Source organism: Tenrec ecaudatus, chromosome 5 (assembly GCF_050624435.1).
Source record: "Tenrec ecaudatus isolate mTenEca1 chromosome 5, mTenEca1.hap1, whole genome shotgun sequence".
In the NCBI taxonomy this organism is placed as follows: Eukaryota; Metazoa; Chordata; class Mammalia; order Afrosoricida; family Tenrecidae; genus Tenrec; species Tenrec ecaudatus.
The window spans coordinates 20,476,508-20,501,998 of record NC_134534.1 but is presented as its reverse complement, the minus strand read 5'-3'; the positions used below and the strand labels follow the sequence as shown (position 1 = coordinate 20,501,998).

Here is a 25,491-nt window from a genome sequence, read left to right as displayed (position 1 = left end):
ACAAGAAAGAAACTGTTAAATTATATACAGATAGATATATAATACAAGAAATGAACAGTTAAATTAAAAAGCAGTACAAATGGCTCAGTGCAACTCACTCCTGTGAGAGTTAGCTGTGAGACACTAGCAGTCCTTCAAGTCTTGAGAGGCACCAGGTCGTCCTCTGTAGAGAGCGAGCTAGGCTATCCCAGAACAGGCAGCAAACAGCAAGGTAGGTCATCAACCATCAGCCAAGTCACCAACTATCAGTCTCCAGCTCCAGAGATATAAATTCCAGTCATGTGGTCCTAAAGGCACCACAGGCTAGGCATCTCACAGGTAGTGTACCCTTTAAATTGAGGCACAGAACAAGCAAGGCAGCCGCATACTGGTCTGATGATTAAAGAGCAAGACACAAGAAAGGTGAGGCTCACGGAGCCATTTATCTCTCCACCCTTCAATTAATCCCACTTGTGTTTATCGGCTGGCACAATAAACGATCTCAGTCTCAAACATTACAATTGTGAGAGTGGCACTGGATTGGGCATTTTTTGGCGTCACTAAAGGTCAAAGCTGACTCATTAGTACCTAGCAATAGCAACAATATGTACATTGATACAACCAATTTGAAAAATTCTTTGACAATAAATGTTAAGCTGATTGTATGCATTCCCTGTGACCCAGCAGTTCCACTCTCAGATATCCCAATAGATAAGTAGAAAGATGTTCTCCAAAAGGCACGTGCCATAAACTGATGGCCACATAATTTAAAAGAACACATAATTTATAAATTATCAAGTGTTTGTAAGGTAGAGGGCAGGGAGGGAGGGGGAAAAGGAGGAGCTGATACCAAGGGCTCAAGTAGAAAGAAAATGTTTTGAGAATGATGATGGCAACAAATGTACAAATGTGCTTGATACAATGTATGTATGTATGTATTGCCATAAGAGCTGTTTGAGCCTCCAATAGAATGATTAAAAATAAAAGAACACAAACTAAAATGCCCTTCAACAATGTTTCTGTGGTGAGGGGCCGTTGCTGTCAAGTCATCATCTACTGGCTGGTGAGACTGAGGTCTCCGTGTCTGAGTCATCATCTACTGGCTGGTGAGACTGAGGTCTCCGTGTCTGTAATCTCATCCCAGGAGTGTCATAGCTTACTGCTGCCATATTCTCTCTCTGTTAGAAGCAAGTTCCCCAAAGAGAGGGGCTTAGATAAGGCCATGCTCGCCAGGAAGGTAAGGAACATGGAAGGTTGTTTTTGTAGTTATCTATCATACTGCTCAGGAACAATGTGGAACCAAACAAGCCAGACACAAAGGATTACATTATGTATGCATGCATGTGCACAACACTGAATAAGACAGCCACACATAATCTATGGCATGAGACATCAGACAGTGGTTCCTCTATGTACATATGTGAAATCAAGGCGGGGCAGTTAATGCACGGATGGAAGCTCCGTGACAATATCAAGGGGTTATTCGGTTGCTTGTTCAGGGTGCTGGTTTTATGGGTATATATTCTTTATGAAAATATCATCAGCTCTATATGATTCGCACAAGGTTTATGTGTGTATGAGATATGTTCCAACCAAAAAATTTCAAAAAGTGAAAGGCACGTATTCTTAGATACGGTTAAATATGATAAGTGATCGATTTTGATTAGTTCAATTCAATTTAATAATGCACATTGAGGACCTAGTATGTTCCAGATATCCTGAAATTTGTGATAGGCAGAATTTCTAATATTGATCCTCAAGGTAAAACTCTATAATTCCCAGAACCTATGAATATTATAAAATGCATAAGTCTAGCAATTGTGTTATAAACACAGTTGACCTTAAAAATAGAATCTAGGTGTATCCTTAAAACCAGAATATTGCTCCCCCGAAAAGAATTTGTTCCAAAGGACGACATTGACTCTGCAGCTATGGGAGATGGACATATTTGGTCAGAGCACACGGGAGCAGATGAAGGGGCAGGAGGAGAGAGTGGAGCACAGCCTGGCCCACCAGGCCGTGATGATGATGTTCCTGAGTAGAGCAGCCAGTCCACAGAGAGAACAACATGGCTGGCCCTACTATGAGACATGATGCCCCTCAGTGACTAAGGGCGATACAGGGGACAGCACCGGAGACACAGTGTGGGAATTGCACCTGACCTGATCCCACCACACCGAGGCAAATCACTGGGGGAGTGCAGCGGAACAGCAAGGGAATGGAGTGGCAAGGTCCCCAGGGAATGCTGAAAGTGGACTTTGGGGCCAGGGCGTGGTGCCCCAACAGACTGGACTGGAAAATGCTCCTAAGGGCCAGCAAACGATCCCTGAACTAAATACAAGCTTTTCTCTTGTGAACTGTTTTGTTCTGTTCTTTGTCAGTGGTTTGTTTTTGTTGTTTTGTTGTCTGGTTGTATACTGTTGCTTTGTTTTCCTCTGTCTTGTTTTCGTGCATGTTAGTGACTCCACAGGTCTGTCTGAATAGGACAGGCTGGATGAACTATCTGGAGGAAAAACAACGGGACCGACAGTTCCAGGGGGACTTGGGGTGGGGGGGTAGGGGGCGTAAGGAAGTGGTGTTAACAAACCCAGGGACAAGGGAAAAACATGGGACCCCAAATGGTAGAGAAGGGGGAGTGGCAGGCATGGTGGGAAATGATCAAGGGTAAGGTTGCTTAGAGAAGAGGTATACTCTAGCCCAGGTGGCAATGAAGCATGGTAGTAGGGCAGGAGGAAAGTCCAGGGAGATGGAGGAAAGAGCTAGGAGTCAAAGGGCATTCATGGAGGTCTAGACAAAGACATGTACATGCAAATATATATAGGAGGATGGGGAAATAGATCTATGTGTCTATATTTATAGGTCAAGTATTAAGGTGGCGGAAGGACCTTGGGCCTCTACTCAAACACTCCCTCAATGCATGAATACCTTCTTTTATTAAATTGGAACTCTATGATGCTCACTCTCCCGACACAACGGCTGGAGCCAAAGTGGGTGAACAAGTAAATGTGGTGAAGAAAGCTGATGGTGCCCGGCTATCAAAAGAGATAGTGACTGGGGTCTTAAAGGCTTGAAGATAAACAAGCGGCCATCTAGCTCAGAAGCAACAAAGTCCACATGGAAGAACACACCAGCCTGTGTGATCGAGTGGTCCCAAAGGGATCAGTTACCAGGCATCATAGAACAAAAAATCATATCATTGACTGCACACCTCTATGATAGTATCGCTGAAGACAAATGGGTGCATAAGCAAATGTGGTGAAGAAAGCTAATGGTGCCCGGCTATCAAAAGAGATAGTGTCTGGGGTCTTAAAGGCTTGAAGGTGAACAAGCGGCCATCTAGCTCAGAAGCAAATAAGCCCACCGGCCAGTGCGATCACGAGGTGCCCAAGGGACCAGGTATAAGGCATCATGCAAAAAAAAAAGATATGTGTGTGTATGTATGTGTATATATGTGTATATGTATATATGTATGTGTATATATGTATATATATATCATATTAAATGAAGGGGGAAGTGCAGAGTGGAGACCCAAGGCCCAAGTGTCGGCCAATGGAGATCCCCTCATAGAGGGGTTTAGGAGAGGAGATGGGTTAATTAGGGTGTGAGGTAGTATCGATGAAGAACACAGCTTTCCCCTAGATCCTGGATGCTTCCTCCCCCCAACTACCATGATCCGAATTCTACCTTGCAGGGCTGGATAGGACAGAGGCTGTACACTGGTACATATGAGGGTTGGAGGTACAGGGAATCCAGGGTGGATGATACCTTCAGGACCAAGGGTGTGAGGGACGATGCTGGGAGAGTGGAGGGTGAGTGGGTTGGAAAGGGGGAACTGATTACAAGGATCCACATGTGACCTCTTCCTTGGGAGAGGGACAGCAGAGAAGGGGGGAAGGGAGACTCCGGATAGGGCAAGATATGACAAAACAACGATGTATAAATTACCAAGGGCATATGAGGGAGGGGGGAATGGGGAGGGAGGGGGGAAAAAAAAGAGGACCTGATGCAAGGGGCTTAAGTGGAGAGCAAATGCCTTGAGAATGATTGGGGCAGGGAATGTATGGATGTGCTTTATACAATTGATGTATGTATATGTATGGATTGTGGTAAGAGTTGTTTGAGTCCCTAATAAAATGTAAAATAAGAAAAGAGAAAAAAATGATTAGGGCAAAGACTGTACAGATGTGCTTTATACAATTGATGTATGTATATGTATGAACTGTGAAAAGAATTGTATCAGCCCCAATAAATTGTTAAAAAAAACAAAAAAAAACCCAGAATATTGTCCTTTCTCTTCCCCTCTGTTCCTGGGTTAAAATCCCCCATAGATACTGTAGACCTTTTCCTTCTTCGAAATACAGTCAGCGCTCACAAACAGAATTGCAATTTATCTTTACTTTGACACAAAAGTGGCTATCATTTACTTCCTTTCACAGATTTGAAACAAAGGCCTAGAGAGGATAAATAATTTGGTCCAATGCTTGCAGTGAGTCTCTAGGTCAGCAGTTCTTAACCTGTGGATCGCGACCCCTTTGCGGGTGGAACCACCCTTTCACAGGGGTCACCTGCTTCATAACCGTAGTGCAATTACAGTTATGAAGTAGCAACGAAAATAATTTTATGGTTTGGGGGGGGGGTCACCACCACATGAGGAACTGTACTGAAGGGTCACGGCATTAGGAAGGTTGAGAACCACTGCTCTAGGTTGTGAACATATAATGTCCAGACAACTTGCGCTTACCCTTTAATGTTAGCTTAATCGATCTTCATTTTGAAATGATTGGACCAACTCTTATGCACAATAATCACCCTCACTTGCTGAACATGTAGCTTTTAAATAATTGAAAAGGCTTTGATTCGGCTCTTGCCCTAACATAAGGCTCATTAAGAACCATAGGTATCTATTCCAACTGACCCACAAATTCCAGTGAAAGGCACACTTAGAAATGATCTCCTTTTTAACCTGAGGACTGCCTGTACAAGGCAGAGTGTGGCTTCAGTCCTTTGAACTTCCAAGTCCAGTAATTTTCTATTACACCTCACTGCATTATCTCAAGCACGGCTCACCCTTTTGGCCACCAGAAAAATATAAAATGCACTCTGATATGCAGATTACCATTTGGATATTGTGACTGTATATCTGAATGATTTCCAAAAAGGAGGGATGGAGTTTTCCTCATCTTTGAAGTCCCAGTCACCAACACATCTGATGCATAATAAATACTTAATACATGCATCATGTTTATAAATAATAAATATGTATGTGCATGAATGCACTGCCTCCCATGAGTAGACCTTTATTTTTCCCAATGAAACTATGAGTTCATATTTGTTTGTTTATTCTAATATTCCGTTCTCTTAGAAGAAGATAATTTTATGCCTAGAAGCAATTCAGAAGTGATTGAGAGACAAATGAATCTAAATATTTTCATTTCACAGTTGAGGTAGAAAAATTAAGTTATTTTTCCAGGTCATAGAGTTGCAGATCTGGGTCTAGAAGTCATGCCCCAGGCCAAGGACATTTTGCTCTTATTTCTGTGCTTCTTTGGATCAAGCTGGGTGAGTAAGCTTTCAGCTGCAGAGGCGGAGGCAGCTCTATCACTGAAGACTTGTGGACAGGTTGAAGCAACTCTGCTTCAGATGAAGGGCAAGCAGCTATGCAGGGAGGCCAATCTCTCAGCAAAGACTAAGCTCAAAAGTCAAGCACACTGCTATTGACTTGATTCCAACTCATCGTCACCCTATATATGATGACAGTAAGCACCGAGGTGCAAAATGGCAAAAGTTCCCATGTAAGCCTTGAATAGGAGCTATTTGCTAATGCGAGTCACATGGCCAATCACAAAGGAAAGGTGTTAGGAAAAATACTCAGCCCACAAAGTAGCCATGGCAAGGGTGTGAGTGCTGGGCTAAGTACCCAGCATCCACAATGGCCAGGGCCCTGCACTATCTTCTACAACCAAGAGCAGTTGTTCTCGGTTTCTCTCTGAAATCTGTAGGATGGTTAGAAATTCTGAATCAGAATCTCTGGAGGAGACTCAAACTCACTGTCATTACTTCAGACTTGTAGCGACCCTGTAGGACAGAATAAAGCTGTTACTCAGTCTATACATCTTTACAGGAGTGGACAGCCTCATCTTTTATGCTCAGACCAGCTGGGAGGTTTGAACCACTGACCTAGTGGTTAGCAGCCCAATGCTTATCTCACAGCCCCACCAGGGATCCTTGCTCTGGAAGAAGGAATCCAGCATTCTGTGCTATAACTAGACCTTTAGGTGATTATAATTCATGCTAAAGTTGGACAGCCACTGTCACAAAGACCATAGGAGGCTCCATGGTGCAGTGGTGATGCACTTCCCTACCAAACACGAGGTCAGTGGTTTGGGCCCACCAGCCACTCCGTGGGAGAAAAACATGGCAGTGTTCTTTCATAAAAGCTTTCCAGCCTTAGAAATCCCATGGGGCAGTTGCACTCTGTGTGCTGAAATTTCACTCAATAGCAACGGGCTTGGTTTAGGTCATAGAAATCAGTGCGTAGTAGGTGTTGCAAGCTAGATCCCTTCAACCATTTTGTTTTTGTTTAAAGAAAGGGGGAGTTAGCAAAAAGACCGGGAGGTTGACTACTTTTAAGGAAGCAGGTGCTAATAGTTGAGTGGGTTTTAACCAATTCACCGAGTGAGAAATAAGAATATATTTGCCTCCTAGAGCAGTGGGATTCTTACACCCCAAACTCATCACAGTGAAATTTCACTTTCAATAGGTATGAGAATGGTTGGCTCTTGAGTCGGTGGCATGAGCCACACTGAGTAGATTCATCAAGAAAACACAGCTTCACACAGTGTTCAATAATTTTTGGAAATGATGAGTACCGAAGTCCTACTGCTAACTGAACGCTTCTGCCTCAGCAGTGGGTGCTAGAGAATGACCAGACCTGGGGACCTCCTTGACTTTGTATGCAAAGCCCAGAAAGAGAGAGGGAGGGAGGGAGAGAAAGCGAGAGCCCTTCCAGAGAGGGCTTTGAATACACCACTTCAGGTAGGAGACAGAATAGCTAATTTACTGTGGAGTCACACCCAATGCACAACTAAGTTTAACAAAAGGAAGGCAGACTTTGGGTGGGGTTAGGCCATCAAATGAGAGTGGAAACCAGGACAGGGAAGCTTTCTCTTTAAAGCTTGTGCTATTGCAAAGGTAAGGGGGCAAGGAGACTAGAGAGCTGGAAACAGAACAGCCAGTGAGAATGTTGACACACTGTGTCATCGCTGCGTTTGTGGGGAAACAGCCAAGGGAGGATCTCACTTGCTGTAGAAACATTCACCCAAAACACAATGTAAGATATTACTTTAAAAAATACTTTCCATTGCTGATGAGCTCTGGGACACTGATTATTACATCCTGCAGAGTGAGGCCCTTACCCATCAAAATTAGGAACCATAAAGAAAGAATCCGGGGAATGGCCATATGCAAACATCTATATGTTGAACCTGATCTGCCTTGACAATCATCAGTTCCTCCTTACAAGTGGAGAGTGCTACAATGTCTCTTTTGAACTCTTTTGTCTTAATGCATGTATGCTAGTTAGTTGTGTGGAGAGTGACAGATTAAATGCAAGAGTGGGGGTTAAGAAGCCCTTGGTAAAACAAGGTACACTGGACTACTTACTGAAAGGTCTGGGTTTGACCCCCTCCTCCCCCCCGCCTCGTGACTCTGAGGGAGAAGGACCTGGTGGTCTGCCCCATGATGACGAAGCCCCAGAGAAGCCAACTCTGTCACATGAAACTGATTTGCATTGAAAATCAACTCGATGGTCCCCAACAGCAACAACCACGTGGAGAAGGCTGGTCTGCAAAGAAATAGCGGGTTGTTTAATGAATGTATTGTTGGGATCCGCGTGGGTTGATTGTGCAAATGGTTAACCCTCTAAGCCACTAACCAAATGGGTGAAGGTTCAGGTTTAGCCAGAAGCGCCTCAGAAGAAAGAGCCAATGATTGGCCTCTGAAGGAAACGCTTTTAAAAAACTTGGTGGTGCACAGCTCCAGCCTGACACACATGGAGTTACTGTGAGTTGGACTTGAGTACAATCGGCTATAATTACTTTTTATAGGAACCAAACACACGTGGAGCCACTAAAATGCACCAGAGGTTCTTCTAAGTACTACAAATAGAAACATATTTCTCATAATACCCCAGTAAGCTAGGTATTTACTGTAGACCTCAAACATAGTAAATAACTGACCAAAATGGCATCAGCCAAGGAGGAGCTGAGGTATGTAGGATTTATACCCAGGAACCCTGGCTTGAGAAGCTGAGTACTTAACAATTATGGTATGTTGACTTCCTAATTGCTCACATATTGTATTTTGTGGTAGTTAGATTTTCTGTCAACTTGAACTTGTGTATGTGTCTTGGGGGAGCCCAACTGGTCAATCAAGTAGTAGCCTGATGACACGTCCTTGGGGATGTGCCTTTTTGATAAGAGTGAGAACTTCAGAAACCCACTGTCATACTATGGGGCTTATAGCAGCCCCATAGGGCAGAGTAGAATTTGTCCACCTTGTGAGTTTCTGAGACTATGACTCTTTACAGGAGCAGAAAGCACCATCTGTTTCCTGAAGAGTGGCTAGTGCTTTGAACCGATGACTTTTCAGTTAGCTAGCCACTACGCAGTAACCTCTACACCAAGTGAAGGAGTGAGAGAGACTGGAACCTACCTTTCTCTTTGCCGCTTTGCCTTCTCTGCCTGCCTCTAAGGGTTGCCCCATGTGGACCATCCAACCCTGAGATCTGTCAGTACCCTGCCATATTTCCACCAGGCTTGGATCCACATTACTGCACACACCAGTCTGTGACCTTTCTGCATCCCACTCCAAGTTTCTGTATTATCTCCCCACAGCTATGTGTGTCTGAAGAGGGCTCTGGGTAGTATCGAGCCCATGAACTGAAGTTGAACAGGGATGCCTTCTTGATATTAGATGACTTCTGATATAAAGCTCTCTCTCATACAGAGATGATTGTCATTGGTTTTGTTTCTCTAAACAACTCAACTTAACGCATATTTACATCATATGCAGTTTGGGAGAGTGGTAGACCAAAGACCCAACCTGGAACTGGGTACCTAGATCTCTGGTTTAGGCTGAGAACAGTTTCTCTTTTGTCCTTCCTGAAGGTTAGGTGAGGTAACATAGATAAAATCTCAATCGTCTTTTTGTCAGCCTGTTTTTTACAGGAGATCAAATCTTTCCCCTCTCTCTGCACAAGGGAAGGATGGAGTTGGGTCTTCCGGGGCAGAGAGAAGAAGGTCTCATCAGTTGTGAAAGAGTTAAGCATTGGGGGAATTCATGTGTTCGGTGCTCACAAAAGGCACCCTGGGTAAGAATGATGGATTACTGTCCACATCAACCTGAAGGCATGATCTAGTGCTCAATCCTGATGCCTGCCAAACTCAAAGAAGAGAAAGAAAAATGGGGGCGAGCAGGTGATTTAGAGAACACTGGATGAAAAGGAATGCATCTGATGGGGATGGGCTTGGTGATGTCAGAGCACAGCAAGGGGACTTGCCTCTGCAGTCCTTGGTAATGGTCAGGGACCAGCGTGGAGTCGGACAGGTCTCCCGGCATGATCTTCTTTTATTGAGAGATCCTAAAAGCTCAGGATCTGAATCATAAGGGGCAGAGGAAATCATCTGCAGATTTTTGTCCTCAGGTATTACATGGAATCGTGACTGTTAGCTTTCTTATGTGGGTACCAAACCCAAATCTATTGTCACAAAGTGGATTCCAGCTCATAGCGACCTGGAGAGGCTACCCCTAGACTGTTAATCTCCACTGGACAGATCGCGTCAAGGGCGGCTGCTAGGTTGGAATTTCCCACTGGGGGTTAGCAGCCCAATGCCTATTCCACGGCATCACCAGGATACTTAGGAAAGTGATCTCTGCCTTCTTCACACACCTCTCCTCTATATCCTAGGATCCTTTGCATTCCCTGGGAATATTCAGGGTGGCTGGGATCCCCATTACCTGTGCAGTAGCAGCTGCCTTTGGTGGAGGAGACAGACCTCCCTGAACCTGAAAACAGAGATCCCCGTTTGAAATCTGCCTCAGAGGATGTACACTGGTGCAGATAGGAGCTGGAGACACAGGGAATCCAGGGCAGATGGTACCTTCAGGACCAGGGGTGTGAGTGGCGATACTGGGAGGATAGAGTGTGAGTGGGTTGGAAAGAGGGAACCGATTACAAGGATCCACATGTGACCTCCTCCCTCGGGGACAGACAACAGAAAATGGGGTGAAGGGAGATGCCAGACAGGGCAAGGTATGACAAAATAATAATAATTTATAAATTATCAAGAGCGCATGAGGGAGGGGGGAGCGGGGAGGGAGGGGGGAAAAGAGGACCTGATGCAAAGGGCTTATGTGAAGAGCAAATGCTTTGACATTGATGAGGGCAAAGAATGTACAGATGTGCTTTACACAATTGATATATGTATGGATTGTGATAAGAGTTGTATGAGTTCCTAATAAAATGTTAAAAAAGAAAAGAAATCTGCCTCTCAGTCCTGAGCAGCCAGGTGAACTGAAACAAAAGAATGAATGTGTCTGGCCTCGGTTTTCTCAAATGTCATGAATAATCTATCCTTCACAGGGTCTTTGGGGGGGGGGCGGGAATTATTTATCTATATTAGAGTACTACAAAACTTAGATGTGAGATGCCTTCCAGGCAGTTACCACACAGCGTGACCCTCTGTATACCAGAACCAAACACTGCCTGGGTCTGCAGCACCCTCACAATTGCTCCTGTGCCCAGGCTGTTGGCTGCAGCCGCTGTGACAATCCATCCATTAGAGGGGCTTCTTCTCCACTTAGCGGCTGAAAATGATAAGCATGGATCAGCTACGACATCTATGGCTCAGGGAATCTAAGAGCAGTTCAGCTGGATGACTTACATTTACAATCTGTCCGCAAGTTGCGGCCTGGACAGCAGCAGTGCCACAGACATCTGAAGGCTTGACTGGGGCAGGCCGGTCCGCTTTCCGGGAGCAACGTTTGCCGAGTGGGAGTGCTGCTTGTTGGCAGGAGACTTCATCGCCTCTCCATGTGGACCCTCCACAGCATTGGGGACATGCCCTTTCAAAATGGCAGCTGGCTTGTCCCAGGGAACATGATCCAAGACAGAAGACAACAAAGGAAGACGCAATACTTTTTGTGACATACTCTCAGAAAGTACCCCCACCCTTTACCCACCACAACCACTCTCACCTAGGCTGTTGTTTTAGAAATGAGTCCATATGTCCAGTCCAAACTCAAGGTGAGAGGAATTAAGCTCCACCTTTTCAAAGAGAGTGTCTAAAAATGTGTGGACACATTTTTAAACCAGCAAAAAAATAATAACATAAATAAGATTCCTGGTCTTAAAATAAGTGAATGAAACTTACTATCTGAAAGCAATTAATATCTTGTTCCATCTCAAGACCCTAGCTCGCATACAGATTGAACAAGTATAGGGTGGATGCACCCTGACACACAGCTTTCTTGATTTTAAACCATGTAGTAGTCTCATATTCTGTTGATATAACTGCTTCTTAATCCAAGTACATTCGAGAATGTATGCTATTCACCACCACACTATGATCTTTCCATAAATTAGAGTCTGCTCATATCTTTCACTTAATCTAATTTAGAAACTTATTTCTAATACAGAAATTGGATATTTTCACTAGGCCCTGTATCAAGTCCTGTTGCCCTTTAGAGGATCTCGGACATTTTTTAAAACTACTGCTTAGCTATGGGGGACAGCATTGGAGTCACACTGCCGGAATTGTATCCGATCTGACCCCACCACACTGAGGCAAAACACTAAGGGCATGCAGCAGAACAGCAAAGGGAACAGAACAACAAAGTCCCCAGGGAAACCAAAAATAGACTTTGGGACCAGGGTGTGGCACTCCATTAGACTCAACCAGAAAACACTCCGAAAGGTCAACAAACAGACTTTGAACCATTTATAGGCCTCTCTTTCTTTCTCTTTTGTCATTGTTTTATTTTGTTTTTGCTCTGTCTTCTTTTTTGTGCATATTTTTATCTCTGCAGGTCTACTAAGATAAGACAGGCTGGATAAACAATCTGGAGGAGAAAACAACAGGACCAATGGTTCCAGGAGGACATGCGAGATGGAGAGCAGGGGCAAAGGAAGTGAGGATTAGCAAATCCAGGGATGAGGGAACAACAAGTGATCCAAAATCTATGGTGTAGGAGGCATGGTAGGGCTTGATCAAGGGTAATGTAACAGAGGAATAACAGGGGAAAAAAATGAAGGCTGAGCTTGATAGTGGGACAAGAGGAAGTAAAAGGAAATAGAGGAAAGGACTAGGAGGCAAAGGGCATTTATAGAGGTCTAAATAATGGCATGTACATAAATAAATATATTTATGTATGATGATGGAGAAATAGATCTATGTGCATATATTTATGGGTTTAGTATTAAGGTAGCAGATGGACATTGGACCTCTACTCAAGTACTCCCTCAATGCAAAAACACTTTGTTCTAATAAACTGGCATTCCATGATGTTCACCTTCCCGACATGATGGCTGAAGGCAAAGTGGGTGCATAAGCAAATGAGGTGAAGAAAGCTGATGGTGCCTGGCTATCAAAAGATATAGCATCTGGAGTCTTAAAGGCTTGAAGATAAACAAGCGGCCATCTAGCTGAGAAACAACAAAGCCCACATAGATGAAGCACACCAGCCTGTGTGATCATGAGGTGTCAATAGGAGCAGGTATCAGGCATCAAAGAACAAAAAATCATGTCATGGTGAATGAGGGGGATTACAGAGTGGAGACCCAAAGCCCATCTGTAGGCAACTGTACATCCCCTTACAGAAGGGTCATGGAGATGAGACAAGCCAGTCAGGGTCCAGTATGGCACCCATGAAACATACAACTTTCCTCTAGTTCTTTAATGCCACCTCCCCTGCCCACTATCACGATCCCAATTCTACCTTACAAATCTGGCTAGACCAGAGGATGTACACTGGTACAGATAAGAGTTGGAAACACAGGGGATCCAGGACAGGTAAACCCCTCAGGACCAATGTGGAGAGTAGAGATACCAGCAGGATAAGTGAAAGAGGGAACCTATCACAAGGATTTACATATAACCCCCTCCCTGGGGGATGGATAACAGAAAAGTGGGTGAAGGGAGATGTTGGACAGTGTAAGACATGATAAAATAATAATAATTTATAAATTATCAAGGATTCATGAAGGAAGGAGAATGGGGAAAAGAGGGAGGAAATGAGAAGCTGATACCAAGGGCTCAAGTGGAAAGACAATGTTTTGAGAATGATGGCAACAAATGTACAAATGTGCTTGACACAATGGATGGATGGATGTGTGGATTGTGAGAAGAGTTAGATGAGTTCCCCAATAAAATGATTTATTTTTTCACAAAAGGGGAAAAACTGTTTAATCCCTATTTAGATGGCTTCTATTATGAATATTCTCTAGTTCTAATTATTTTCAATGTTTCTATACTAAGCATTGTTAATATTGTTTGAGTTCCCATTTTCCATGTCTATAGCCTCTGGTGTGGAGCAGTAGTAATGTGCGCGCCTGCCAACTGAAAGTTTGGAGGTTCAATTCCACCTGCTGCTCTGAAGATTAAAGATGTGGCGGTCTGCTCCCAGAAAGACTTCAACCTTGGAATGCCTGGAGGAGTTCTAGTCGATCCTACAGGATCACTATAAGTTGAATCAACTCAATGGCTGTGGTTTGGTTGGGGTATTCCAATGTATTACTCAACTATAGGGCAGTATTATTTTTACAGCCTTTTCTTAATACTTTTCCCTGATCCAAAAGTCTTCATGGGAAATATTTCTGTTTCGAAAATGTGCTTGTGTTTGGCTATTTGGGGGATTGGAGAAATTATACTTGAATGGAGAAGTCTGTCTCCCGAGTCTCTTCTCTTAGATCTTGACTATTCTAAAATGTTCCACTTATATTGTTTCACAATGGAAGGACAGGATTTGTCCCACACACTCTATTTATTTCCCCGCCACTGGATAAGACACTCCCATAGTCCCTCTCCATTTCTGTCCATTCTTTCCTTCCGATGTATCCTAAAAATATTGACTAATTAAGAGTTTGAAAATCACCAAAGTAAATGATCTCTATAGATACTACTTCCTCAAAAGTTTTATGATGACATGCATCCCCCTTCCCTGGTATCCCATCTAGACAGAAGTTAGTGGACAAGTTCAGTCAATAAATCCTCAACAGTTGCTCTCTTGCCCGCCCTCTCTGGTCCCTTAAGCTCTGTCCTCATTCTAGATCTGATAAGGGCTTGAAGGGAAATGCCGTAGCAGCCTCATCTCCAGTCATTTTCACTCCCAAAATACCTTGTGTCCAGTGGCCACACAAACCTTCTAGAATAGCCTCTTTGACTCTATCACTCTATTTTAAATAACAACAGCAACAAAGTCCTGCCATTGGCTCCTCTAACCGTCCTCAAATGGGGTCTCATAGACATTAGAACAAATCAAGAGATTGTTTTTGAAGAATAGTGTCTTAAAAAAGTTGAGCCAATTTTTTTCTAATAGAAGTTTTTGCAGGCTTTGATATGCTAATGGCCAATGTGATTTTTTTTCACCTTCAAAGAGAGATAATGTAACCCAAGAGGGTTTGTTTCCTTGCACGTGTTGTGGGCAAGCACGACATGTCAGGTCACAAAACCATCTCCGGTTCATTTGAAAAGAAGTTCACCTCTCTCTCTTCCCGACATGTCGAGCTTGGTAGTGGGTTTGATGCACTGAATTTTACCACATGGAATCCAAGAAGTCATTCCTCAGTAGGCTGCCGCTCTATCTCACCTTGGCTGCCCAATGCTCCAAACCCATTGTCTCCCCGTTGACTTTTAACTCACAATGACCCTGTGGGACAGAGTATAACTACCCCATAGGGTTTGCAAGGTCACAAACACTACTGAAGCGCACTGGTCCATCTTTCTTCTGCAGAGTGGCCAAAGGGTTCAAATGACTGATTTGGGAGGTGGTTAGAAGTCTGGTGTGTTAACCACTGTGTCAACCGACCTCCTTCTCTCACTCTTGGCCTTCCCAAATTTAATACCTCAGATGACCAATAATGTGGGTGCTTGTACTATGTATATTTAGGCAACTTTCTCTACTAAATTTAAAGGACTGGATAAACTGTTCAAAGGGATTTGTTTCATGGGACAAGGAAAAAAAATGTAAAGCCGATTGGACCCAGTGCCCAGAATTCAAGAGTATGTCGATAAAGGGGAGACAGGAGATTAAGGATCAAGTCATTCTGACATGGATCTAATCATTTTCCTGCTCCTACCTCCAATCATACACCGATGTCCTAAGTTCTAAGCTGTGACACTGACCTTGCTTGAGAATGAGGTTTCAGCTGAGATCTCAGCCAATCCTACTAGGAACTCTGGAGATGAGAAAACCTGTTAGAATTGTCCCAGAAAAGTAAGGACACCATACCTCTGCCAGCACATCTGTCAGCCACCGGTGGCCCAGTCTCCCTGAGAAGTAGTAAACCTTGGCCAAGGTAGTTTTTGCGCCTTCCAATTCTGCTGAGTGAGATATGCTCCTCCTCCTCTGCCACCCCTCCAAGTGGGTCTCTCGGATGCGCCTCAGTCCTGGCTCTTCTTTCCTGCGCATCATGAGATTCTCTGTTCCTGCTTCTGAAATGGCTCAATGTATGCCCAGTGGGATAGCAAAACTGGTGTGTCCCCTTTCACACACAGTATTCGCATGGCTCCATCTAATTGCAGGATGGAGTTACAAAGACATGGCCTATTTGCCACCTTACCTCCTCAAGTAGACTAGCAAGCTCCCTGAAGGTATGACTGCAATAGACAGTGTTACTCTGACCCCATCCAGCTCTCATACCATTTCCAAATACTGGGGCTGTTGATGGCTGGTGGTTTAAAGTCATGCATCTCACCCAGCATTGCTGGAAACTGTAAAACTATTATTATACTACCTTTCAAGGAGACAGGACCACCAATGACTGAGGGCAATGAAGAGTAATTAGGCATGTGAAGGGAAAAGAATTAAGGCAAAAGAGTTAGGACAAGAGAGTCTTTCTAATAAGGGGAATAGCAAGTGTCAGGGACAGGTGGTGTCAGCACACAGTATAGGAGAACCAGAGCGGGCAATGCAGTAGAAGAAGCGGTCCAAGAAGTCAGAGGAAGGCCCTGAAGCTGAGGGGCAGGAAGGGCAGGTGCAGCAGTGGGAGGATTTCATCCTGATGACACTCAGGGTTTTGAGCAGGAGTTCCATCTGCCATTCAGGAAAGTCATATTGGCCGAAGCACAGGAATAGGACTTGAGGTAAGAGCAACACAGGGCCCCTCTGAGTTACCTTGGAAGAGGCGAGTTCATTAGTTTCAGGTGAGAAATGATAGAGACTTAAAATGGAGGCTTTTAAGTAGGATGGGTTGAAAAAGATGAATTTGAGAGATATTAAGGAGGCATAAGCCATCAGGCCTGACCGACTGGTTACGGGTCATTAGGGAAAAGAGGCATCAACTCCGGATTTGTCTTCGAGCCCGAGTGGGCTGGCAGTAGGTGTGAAGGATGAGTCTAAGAGCATGTCAGAAGGAACAAGATGAGTTAGAGTTATGATTAACAGCGCTGTTGTTTGTACAGGGTCCTTTAGGACAGGGATAAAAGACTGGTGGACCACATATTATTCATTCACATGAAACATGTCATTTATTCACATGACAATTACTTTGAAGAGTTCTATGAAACTCATATGTTGATAGTTACAACTTAAGTGATCTGCCTATGGAGTCATGGTAATTAAAATATGAGTACCTGGGCGGACATTCGAAGTTAGCAAGGGAGGGACGGCTTGTGATTTGTTGGTGCACATTCTGTGCAGTTTCAGGCCTCATGAAGGACACTCCAGAGGGAGCACATTCCTTTCAATCTGGACATAATCCTGCAAAGTCGGAATCATCAGACCCTCAATTTGCAGAGGGATCTCTGAGGGGAGCAAACTGCTAGAGTGCTCACCTACTGACTGGAATGTTCAGTTGGAAGCTGGAAGTTCGAGTCCACCCAGAGAGACCATGGAAGAAAGGTCGGGTGCTCTGCTTTGGCAAAACCAGCCTTAAGACTCTTCCTGGAGCCCAAGTCTACCCTGACCCACATGCGGGTGACGTGAGTCTGAGCCCATTTAGCAGCGACTGTTTAAATGTGCCGAGGAAGAAATGGAGTCTCGGTAAAGCAAAACCTGCCTTCCAAAGTGTCCAAGTTCAGTTCATCGCATACATTCTATTCAGTGAAGCCTTTACTGCAGAAGGAGGTATGGATTGCCAGATACCTGTTAGGTAAAAACGACAGAGCTGAAATCCATGTGTTCCATCTGCTACTTTCCTCGTCAACCCGCCTTCTTTTCTCCTGGCAGTAGCATGGGCCCTTCTGCAGGGAAGCTGAGATTTGATACTGTCCACATTCCCGGAGATAGTAGCTGCCTGAGCATTCATTCTTATTACAGGTCTTCTCCTGGGACTCAGGGGAGGGGTCATCCAATCAGACAGGCTTTGGCTTTGGGTCTGTGCTAGAGCACTGGTCGACAGGGTTGTTTCACCAGGTGCAATTCTTTGTTTGTCAGAAAGTAAGTAGCATTCGTTGCATTCGTTTTGTGTGCCATATGCTGTAGCTTCATAAACTAGACACCCTCAGTGAAGATGTATCCACGTCAGAGAACTCCAACCTCAACTGGGGCAGGGGTCTGCAGAGGAAGCTACCTCTGCCCACGAACCTTAGGGAGCAGTCCTTGGTCACGAACCTTAGGGAGCAGTCCTTGGTCACCTATTTGCCTCTTTTGTGGCAGACATGTCCTGTATCAGGTTTTGAAGTATTCATTTGTCTATGCCAAGAAATTTGAGAGACAGCTTCTGGATCGATTGACTGGAAGCAAACCAGCCTATAAAGAGATGTGTTACTGGGTCTTATTCAGTCAGTTGGCCAAGTAGCTCTCTTCCAAATTTCCTGGCATAGACAGGTGAATGCTTCCAGTTCTTCATTAGCTTCCTGTAACATTTCAAGTGGTGGTGGAGTGAGCTACAAGGAAAGCTGCTAACCACTAACTGCTTTGCAGGAGAAAGACGAGATTTTCTATTATCAGAAAGAGTTACAATCCTGGAAATGCACAGGGAAGTTCTGCCCTGTCCTGTAAGTTGGAATCAACTCAATAGCCACGAGAAATTTCTACATATGTAATATAAATTTCCTTAAATCACTGACATATGCAGGCCTGGGGCCTTAGGACCATCCATAGTCATGGGAGACACTCAGGTCAAGTTACATAGCAAAGTTCATAAGGACATTGTTCTACATCCTACTTAGGTGAGCAGCTACAAACATCTAACACATCATTTTCGGTCTCTACCCATTGGCGTACAGAAGTACAAAAAAAATTGAACACCTATGGAAACAATTAGTCCAATGGACTAATGGATCATGTGAACATCAGTCCCCAAGACCCTGAAACCAGAATAACTAGATAGTGCCCAACTACCACTACCGATTGTCCTGAAAGGGATCACATGAATTGCAGCCCAACTCCCAATTGATAAATATGTTAAGTTTAACTTCTGTCCTACGCACAGTTGGAAACTGTCGGAGAATTGCAAGGAGGAAGGTGATAATAATCTGGTTTGTGTCTGTAGCATATGTAGGCAAGACAGTAGGTATGAGTGGAGAGATGCCGAGGAGGATGACTGCAGCAGTGAGGAGAGAGGTGCTGCTGTCATCAATGAGGGTGACAGAAAGGAGATGGGGAGGGACCCATCCTGAGTGCATTTTATAAAGTCTAGTAAAAGGAAAAAAACAATGTATATCCAGTAAGATAGTTGCTGCGAGCGGCCATCATGTTTGCCTCCAACCCTGGATCGCCTTATGTGCAAAGAAACAAAGCATTGCCTAGTCCAGTGCCATTTCCATGACTGGTATGACTCCGACCATAGTGATTCATAAGGCTGCCACTGGCTGATTTATTTATCTGCCTTTCTCTTCACTCCAGTTATGCTGTGTCTACTCTCCAGTAAGCAATTTATCCTCCCTCCCTCTGCCCCTAATAACCACCAAAGACTATTTCTGTTAGTGTGAAAACATTTTATTGACTTTTTATAATAGAAATCTCATACAATATTTTCCCCTTTGTGATTGACTAATTTCACTCAGCGTCACACCCTCCTGGTCCATCCATGTCATCAGGCGTGCGGCCAATCCAGCATTCCGCTTGGACCTTGCACAGTGTTCCATTGTTTGCATGTGCTGTAGTTTGATGATCCACTCTTCCACTGATGGACGGGAATGTTGACTGATGTTTGGAAGCACATCTCCAGATCTTGGTTCTAGACCATCTTAATCTGGAAGCTCCACCGATACGTATTCAGCATCATTGCAAAATGCAAAATTTCCTGATATACGGGGGTGGTTGTGCTCGAGCTACCAGGGTTGGGACTCAAACTAGGGTCCTCCCCAGGAAAGGCAAGACTATGGCCACCCAACTCTCAGTGCTCCTAAGACAGTGGTAGCCAACATTTACCAAGTATCTTTTGTGTCAGATAAGGTACTAAACAATTTACATCACCAACGATCCCTGTGAAGCTGGCATTATTTTATACACCAGAAACCTATCAGGTGTGTTTTTTTAGGTTACTAGTGCCTTCATTTAGTTGTATGTAAAACCATAAATGTAAAACTTAAAAAAATGGTTCTGCTATTGGATTAGAATATTATTTATTTACATGACAATGTTAAATCTATTTTACTAATCTTTTATTAATATTTAGTGATTTTGTTTGTTTGTTTTAGGTAACCAGTTCACTTGAAAACACCACTTTGTATGGCTTTTACAATTGTACACCCTGATGATCAATGCATCTGTTTTACAACTGTCTAACAAAGAGGTTGTGTCTAGATTTGCTTAACTATGTATAAATGGTATTGGGCTGCTCCTGTAAAATAGGCATAACTTGTGCGATTGTGCTAGTTTGTGTTGCTTGAGCCATATTTAATTTCAAACTTAAGAGCCTGATGTATTAAATAAAATATTGAATTAGGTAATATAAATAAAAAACAAAGTGTAGAGAAGAAATGTGTCAGTAAGTGATAGAGGATATCATACTTACATGGTGTGTGAGTGTGAGTGTGTATGTGTGTGTGTGTGTGTGTGTGTGTGTAGATGTGCAGATAGGGGGATATAGATGGAGACATTTCTAGCACAAAATGTTAGAAGGCCAAATTGTAACAGTGTTAGAAATTTATGTCTGAGTAATAAAATTATGAGCAATTTCTCTTCTTGGAAAATACTTTTGTCATTTTCCAATATTTTTACAGTGAGCATGTATCACTTTTATATGCCAGGGAATAATGAAAACATAAAAGATACTGTGAGTTTATCCATGTGATATTTAACAGTAAAATTAATGTCCTCTCAGCTGTTTTTAAGCAAAGGGAAGGTCAGGCTCTCATCATGGTCAAGAGAGAAATCACGCCAAGCTCAGCTGTGGAAATGAACTTGTGGAGTACGTGAAGCACCTAGACCGCTTGACCACACTTCTGACTCCCTTGTCCTACCCTAGCCAAGCTTCTATGCATTGGTGATACCTTTCAGAAAAATTCCCAGTCAAATGACCTGTTTTCCAGGTTTCCCAGAGACTAGCCTGGTCGTCCACCATTGCCGACACAGCCAGGTGGGTAGTTCCAATATGCTTCCCCATGGCTGATTTCTGTATGCCAAGTTGTCCTTCTTTGAAGAATTCCGCTTGTCTGACTTGACATCATTTAGTTTATTTATGTGGAGGGGCCCTCAGGAAAACCTCCGTCAGAGTTATATATGTGTGTGTACAAAATGCAGCACAACAAATCATTAGAAGGTGAATTCACTCATCAATTTCCTAGTCTGAGGAGCTGTTAAATATAAGCCACATAAACTATTTCTATGCATCCTTTGCTAGAGTCAGCATCTAAAATCCAGGCTGGAGGGGAGAGAATCACACAACATTTTAGAACCTGAATCCTGAAAATGTCAAGGACCGCCCCCCTGCCTGCCCTCCCCCCCCCCACCCTGCATGTACTTCCTAACCTCTAAGCAGGTAGTAAATATTTATTTCAGGCTAGGCAATCTTTCTCTCTCCTCCAACTCTTCGCATAGCTACCATTTGCCTAGTTCTTAGCCCTAAACCCTATACTTCTATGTGATGATGAATGCATCTGTTCTGTGAATATATTAGAAGAAAGAAATGCAAACCTTCATATATCAACATCAGAAAACAAAAGATAGGAAAATAATGGACTCGCACTCAGGGAGTAAACAACATGCTAATACTGTGCTTTTATATTCATACATCTTTTTCTTAAGGATTTGGGAGCAATGGACTATGCATTCATCATTCTTTTTAATGTAGAAAATTGAAGAATATAGAAAGCCAGGAAACATTACCAACCTCATATTAAAAAGTAAGGACAGAAGTCAAAATAAATCACATTTTATAAATTAGAGATCATGCTCTGTTCCATTCCTTTTTCTGCCATCTCTGAGATTCAACCAATTCACAGGTGAAGGCATCATCAGATGACACAGTTGACTCAGACAGCTTGACAATGGGAAAGAAAATGATGATGAAGGACTTGAGTTCACGATGTAATCAAGAAGCATGAAAGAAATTAGGATAGAGAGGCTTTTGGATGAGGACGGATTAAGAATCGGAGAGGGTTTTTTGCTTTTTCTTAAACTTTGAAATAGAGATAGAAGCTAAGTTTAAGTGGCATGACATAACCAGTGGTATTTGGCCAAAGCAAAGATATTTCTGATGTGCAAGGCACTACATCCTAAGTGGACTAATTTGGATAAATCACCAAGACATGGCCTTCTAGATGGCAGACAATGAATTTATACAAAAGGAAACAAAGCCCCATAGACGTTTTTATTGTACATGTTCTCACTATGTCAGTACCAAGCTAGAAAACCAGCAAAGAACTAAGCATAATCACAGCCTCTCTCAACAGAGCAAGGAGAAACAGTCTGAGAAAACTCCCATTGTAACTCATTGTAGTCTGGGAGCCGTGAGGGTGCTCTTAGGGAGCCTGTAAACCAGGTTTGAGGACCGAAGGCTGAACATGCTGTGTAAACCCTAAGTCTGACTCCGGGACGTTAAACTGGACAATCTTGAGTGGCAATCGGAGGATCGTCCTATGGGCTGAGATCAGGGAGTGGGTAGTAGATTTTGACTCTCTGGCTCACCTTGGAGATCTCCATCACCTTCTCGGTACAGGTTATTGAATTTCTTGAATATAGTATTAGGAGAACTTGAGCTTTCAGAGCCTTTGGAACTTGAACATTCTGGTTCTTTCTTTCTATGTCTTCTAGCACCCACCCTATCATATAATCTTACCTCTAGTTGGGCAGTCTTGTAAAACTTGAATTCTGAAAAATGAAAAGGTAAATTCCACGTGGGCCAAAAAGAGGCCTGCAGGGCAGATGACCCCCTAGCATGGTGGATTATAGTACTGGGTGGCAAAAGCTTCACCCCCCCACCCCCGCTGCCTTTCAGAACCCCTTCTTGTGTGGGATTTTATATCCCTCTCCTGTTGAAGTCATGAGTAGCTTCCTGTATGCACGTTGGTCAAAGAAACACGAATGGAAGTGACCCATGACACTTCTAAGCTAAAGATTTTAAGATTTGTTGTGCTTTTGATAAACACAGGTATGTTGGAGATAAGGGCTGTTCTCTCAGCCTGTCTTGAAGTGATGAAGATTTAGAGAAGTTAATAGACACGTATTGTAGGCAAGAAGTATACTGTTGTAGGTCACTATAATTTTGGTGATTATTTGTTGCCACAGTAAAACCTAGTCTCCCCTGGCTGATATACATGAACTCCAGGCCTGATCAACTACAAAAAGCAGTCCTGACTTCTTGACTGTGACTCCAAAAGAAGATTAGGGTTCTGAATACTTATTCTAAGAAGCGTCTCTCTCTTCCATGCTCTGCATATAAGCACTACCATACCCAACGATTAGGAAATACTATTGTTGTGTGTGTTATCATTATTGTGTTGATTATAACTCAGAGTGACCTTATAGAGCAGAGTAGAACTGCCCAGGGGGTTTCCTTGGCTGTAAACTTTACAGAAGCAGATTTCTAGACTCTTTCTCTCACAGACCAGCCTGTGGTTATGAACTCCCTACCAACCTTTCCATTTGTAAACAAGATTTTAATCATTGTGCCTACAGGACTTGCTCATGCTCTATATCTGTCTGTCTGTCTGTCTGTCTACCTACCTACCTACCTACCTACCTACCTACCTACCTACCTACCATCAATCTGTCTGTCTGTCTGTTGAACTTCCTGCAAAGTCTTCTATCAGATGCCCCTGTGGAGACATCAGGCTCTGGAAGACTTGAAGGATTGGGTTTGTATCTGATCTGTTATTTTAAATTTTCTTTTGGCTTGCATGTACAACAGATCATTTCTATGCATTTGATTTATTTATCCAACAAATCGTTATCGAACACCTCATAAGTAACTGGTGAGCAATCAAGATGGAGGAGTCAATAGGTAGGCGCAATTCCTTCACTTCACCGTATCATACTTCTCACAACGCTCACGGAGACAATGACAAGTCCATGCTGACAAACCTCCTGCTGAGGAATCCAGAGACTTTGCTGGCAGCACTCAGGACAGGGCATTTTAAGCCCGAGCTTTGGAGATGATGAAGGCTTCCCAGGAATACCACGATCTAAGCCAAGACCAGGAGAATAACTAGAAGCCAGAGTGTGTGTGCGCAAGTTAGTTACCTAGCGCCTCCTGATGTGGGTGCTTGGCGGCATTGCACTCCATCGGCAAGCCTCTTTACTGAGTGCATACAGTTCTTGCAACGGAGGCCTGGACAGTCATTGCATTACTTCTGCCAGACCCTTGGGTCTTCTGTCTATCCGCCACCACTGTACATCATCTCTTGCCATCTCCAGTGGCACAACTCTGTCTCCTGGGTCTAGGAGGTTCAGCATCGGAATCCTGGGTTCACAAATGCACTCCATTGCTGCCTCTCCTTCCTGGGTGGTAGGGAGAGTCCATTTTTAAACCATGAGAAGACTCATTCGAAGCAATCTCGGATAGCAAAACTAATCAGTCTGTCGACATTACTGTTCCATATACCTTATTTACATGGCTTCATTTGCATGATGCTGCCATGTATTTTATTTAATTAGCAAGCTCCTGACATCAGCTCCTCATTTTCCCCCTCCCTCCCCACTCCCCCTCCCTCATGAACCCTTAATAATTTATAAATTATTATAATTTTGTCATATCTTACACTGTCTGACATCTCCTTTCATCCACTTTTCTGTCGTTATCACCCAGGGAGGAGATTATATGTAAATCCATGTAATCCATTCCCCCTTTCTATAACACCCTGCCTCCACCCTCCCGGTATCACTAATCTCCCCACTGGTCCTGAAAGGATCATCTGTCCTGGAGTCCCTGTGTTTCCAGTTCCTATCTGTACCAGTGTACATCCTATGGTCTAGCCAGATTTGTAAGGTAGAATTGGGATCATGATAGTGGGGTAGGAGGAAGCATTTAGGAACTAGAGGAAAGTTGTATGTTTCATCGTTGCTACACTGCACCCTGACTGGCTTTTCTCCACCCCATGACCTTTCTGTTAGGGAATGTCCAGTGCCTACAGATGGGTCTTGGGTCCCTAATCTGTACTTCCCATCATTCACAATAGTTTGATTTTTTTGTTCTTTGGTCCCTGATACCTGATCCCTTCAACACCTCGTGATCACACAGGCTGGTGTGCTCCTTCAATGTGGGCTTTGTTGCTTCTGAGCTAGATGGCTGCTTGTTCACCTTCAAGCCTTTGAGACCCCAGATGTTATATTTTTGATAGCCGGGCATCATCAGCTTTCTTCACTACATTTGCTTATGCACACATTTTTCTTCAGCGATCATGTTGGGAAGGTGAGCATCATGGAATGCCAGTTTATTAGAACTAAATGTTCTTGAATTGAGGGAGTACTTGAGTGGAGGCCCAATGTCCATCTGCTACCTTAATACTAAACCTATAAATATATGCACATAGATCTATTTCCCCATCCTCATATATAAATATATTTACATATGCACCTGCCGTTATTTCGACCTCTATAAATGTCCTTTGCCTCCTAGCTCTTTCCTCTATTTCCTTTTACTTTCCTCTTGTCCCACTATGATGCTCAGCCTTCATTTGGGTTTCAGTAATTCCTCTTGGTTACATTACCCTTGGTCATGCCCTACCAGGCCTGCTACACCCTCCTCACCACCGATTTCAATCACTTGTTGTTCCCTTGACCCTGTGTTTGTTAACACCATTTCCTATTCCCCCATGTCCCTCTCTCCCATGTCCTCCTCAACCATTGGTCCTGTTGTTTTCTCCTCTAGATTATTCACAGAACTGTGGAGATAATAGCATGGAATTC

At 43.6% G+C, this 25,491-nt stretch overlaps 1 protein-coding gene across 1 annotated transcript in view; it reads right to left on the bottom strand.

Moving 5' to 3' along the window:
* SAMD12 (sterile alpha motif domain containing 12) overlaps positions 1 to 23,869 on the bottom strand; it is a 272,160-nt gene extending 248,291 nt beyond the window's left edge. The window contains exons 1-2 of the mRNA XM_075550542.1: positions 23,827 to 23,869; positions 22,273 to 22,455 (exon numbers count right to left, since the gene is read on the bottom strand). Coding sequence (XP_075406657.1) covers positions 22,273 to 22,455; positions 23,827 to 23,869 — 226 coding nt within the window. The remainder of the gene's footprint in view (positions 1 to 22,272; positions 22,456 to 23,826) is intronic.
* Between the last annotated feature and the right edge of the window lie 1,622 nt (positions 23,870 to 25,491).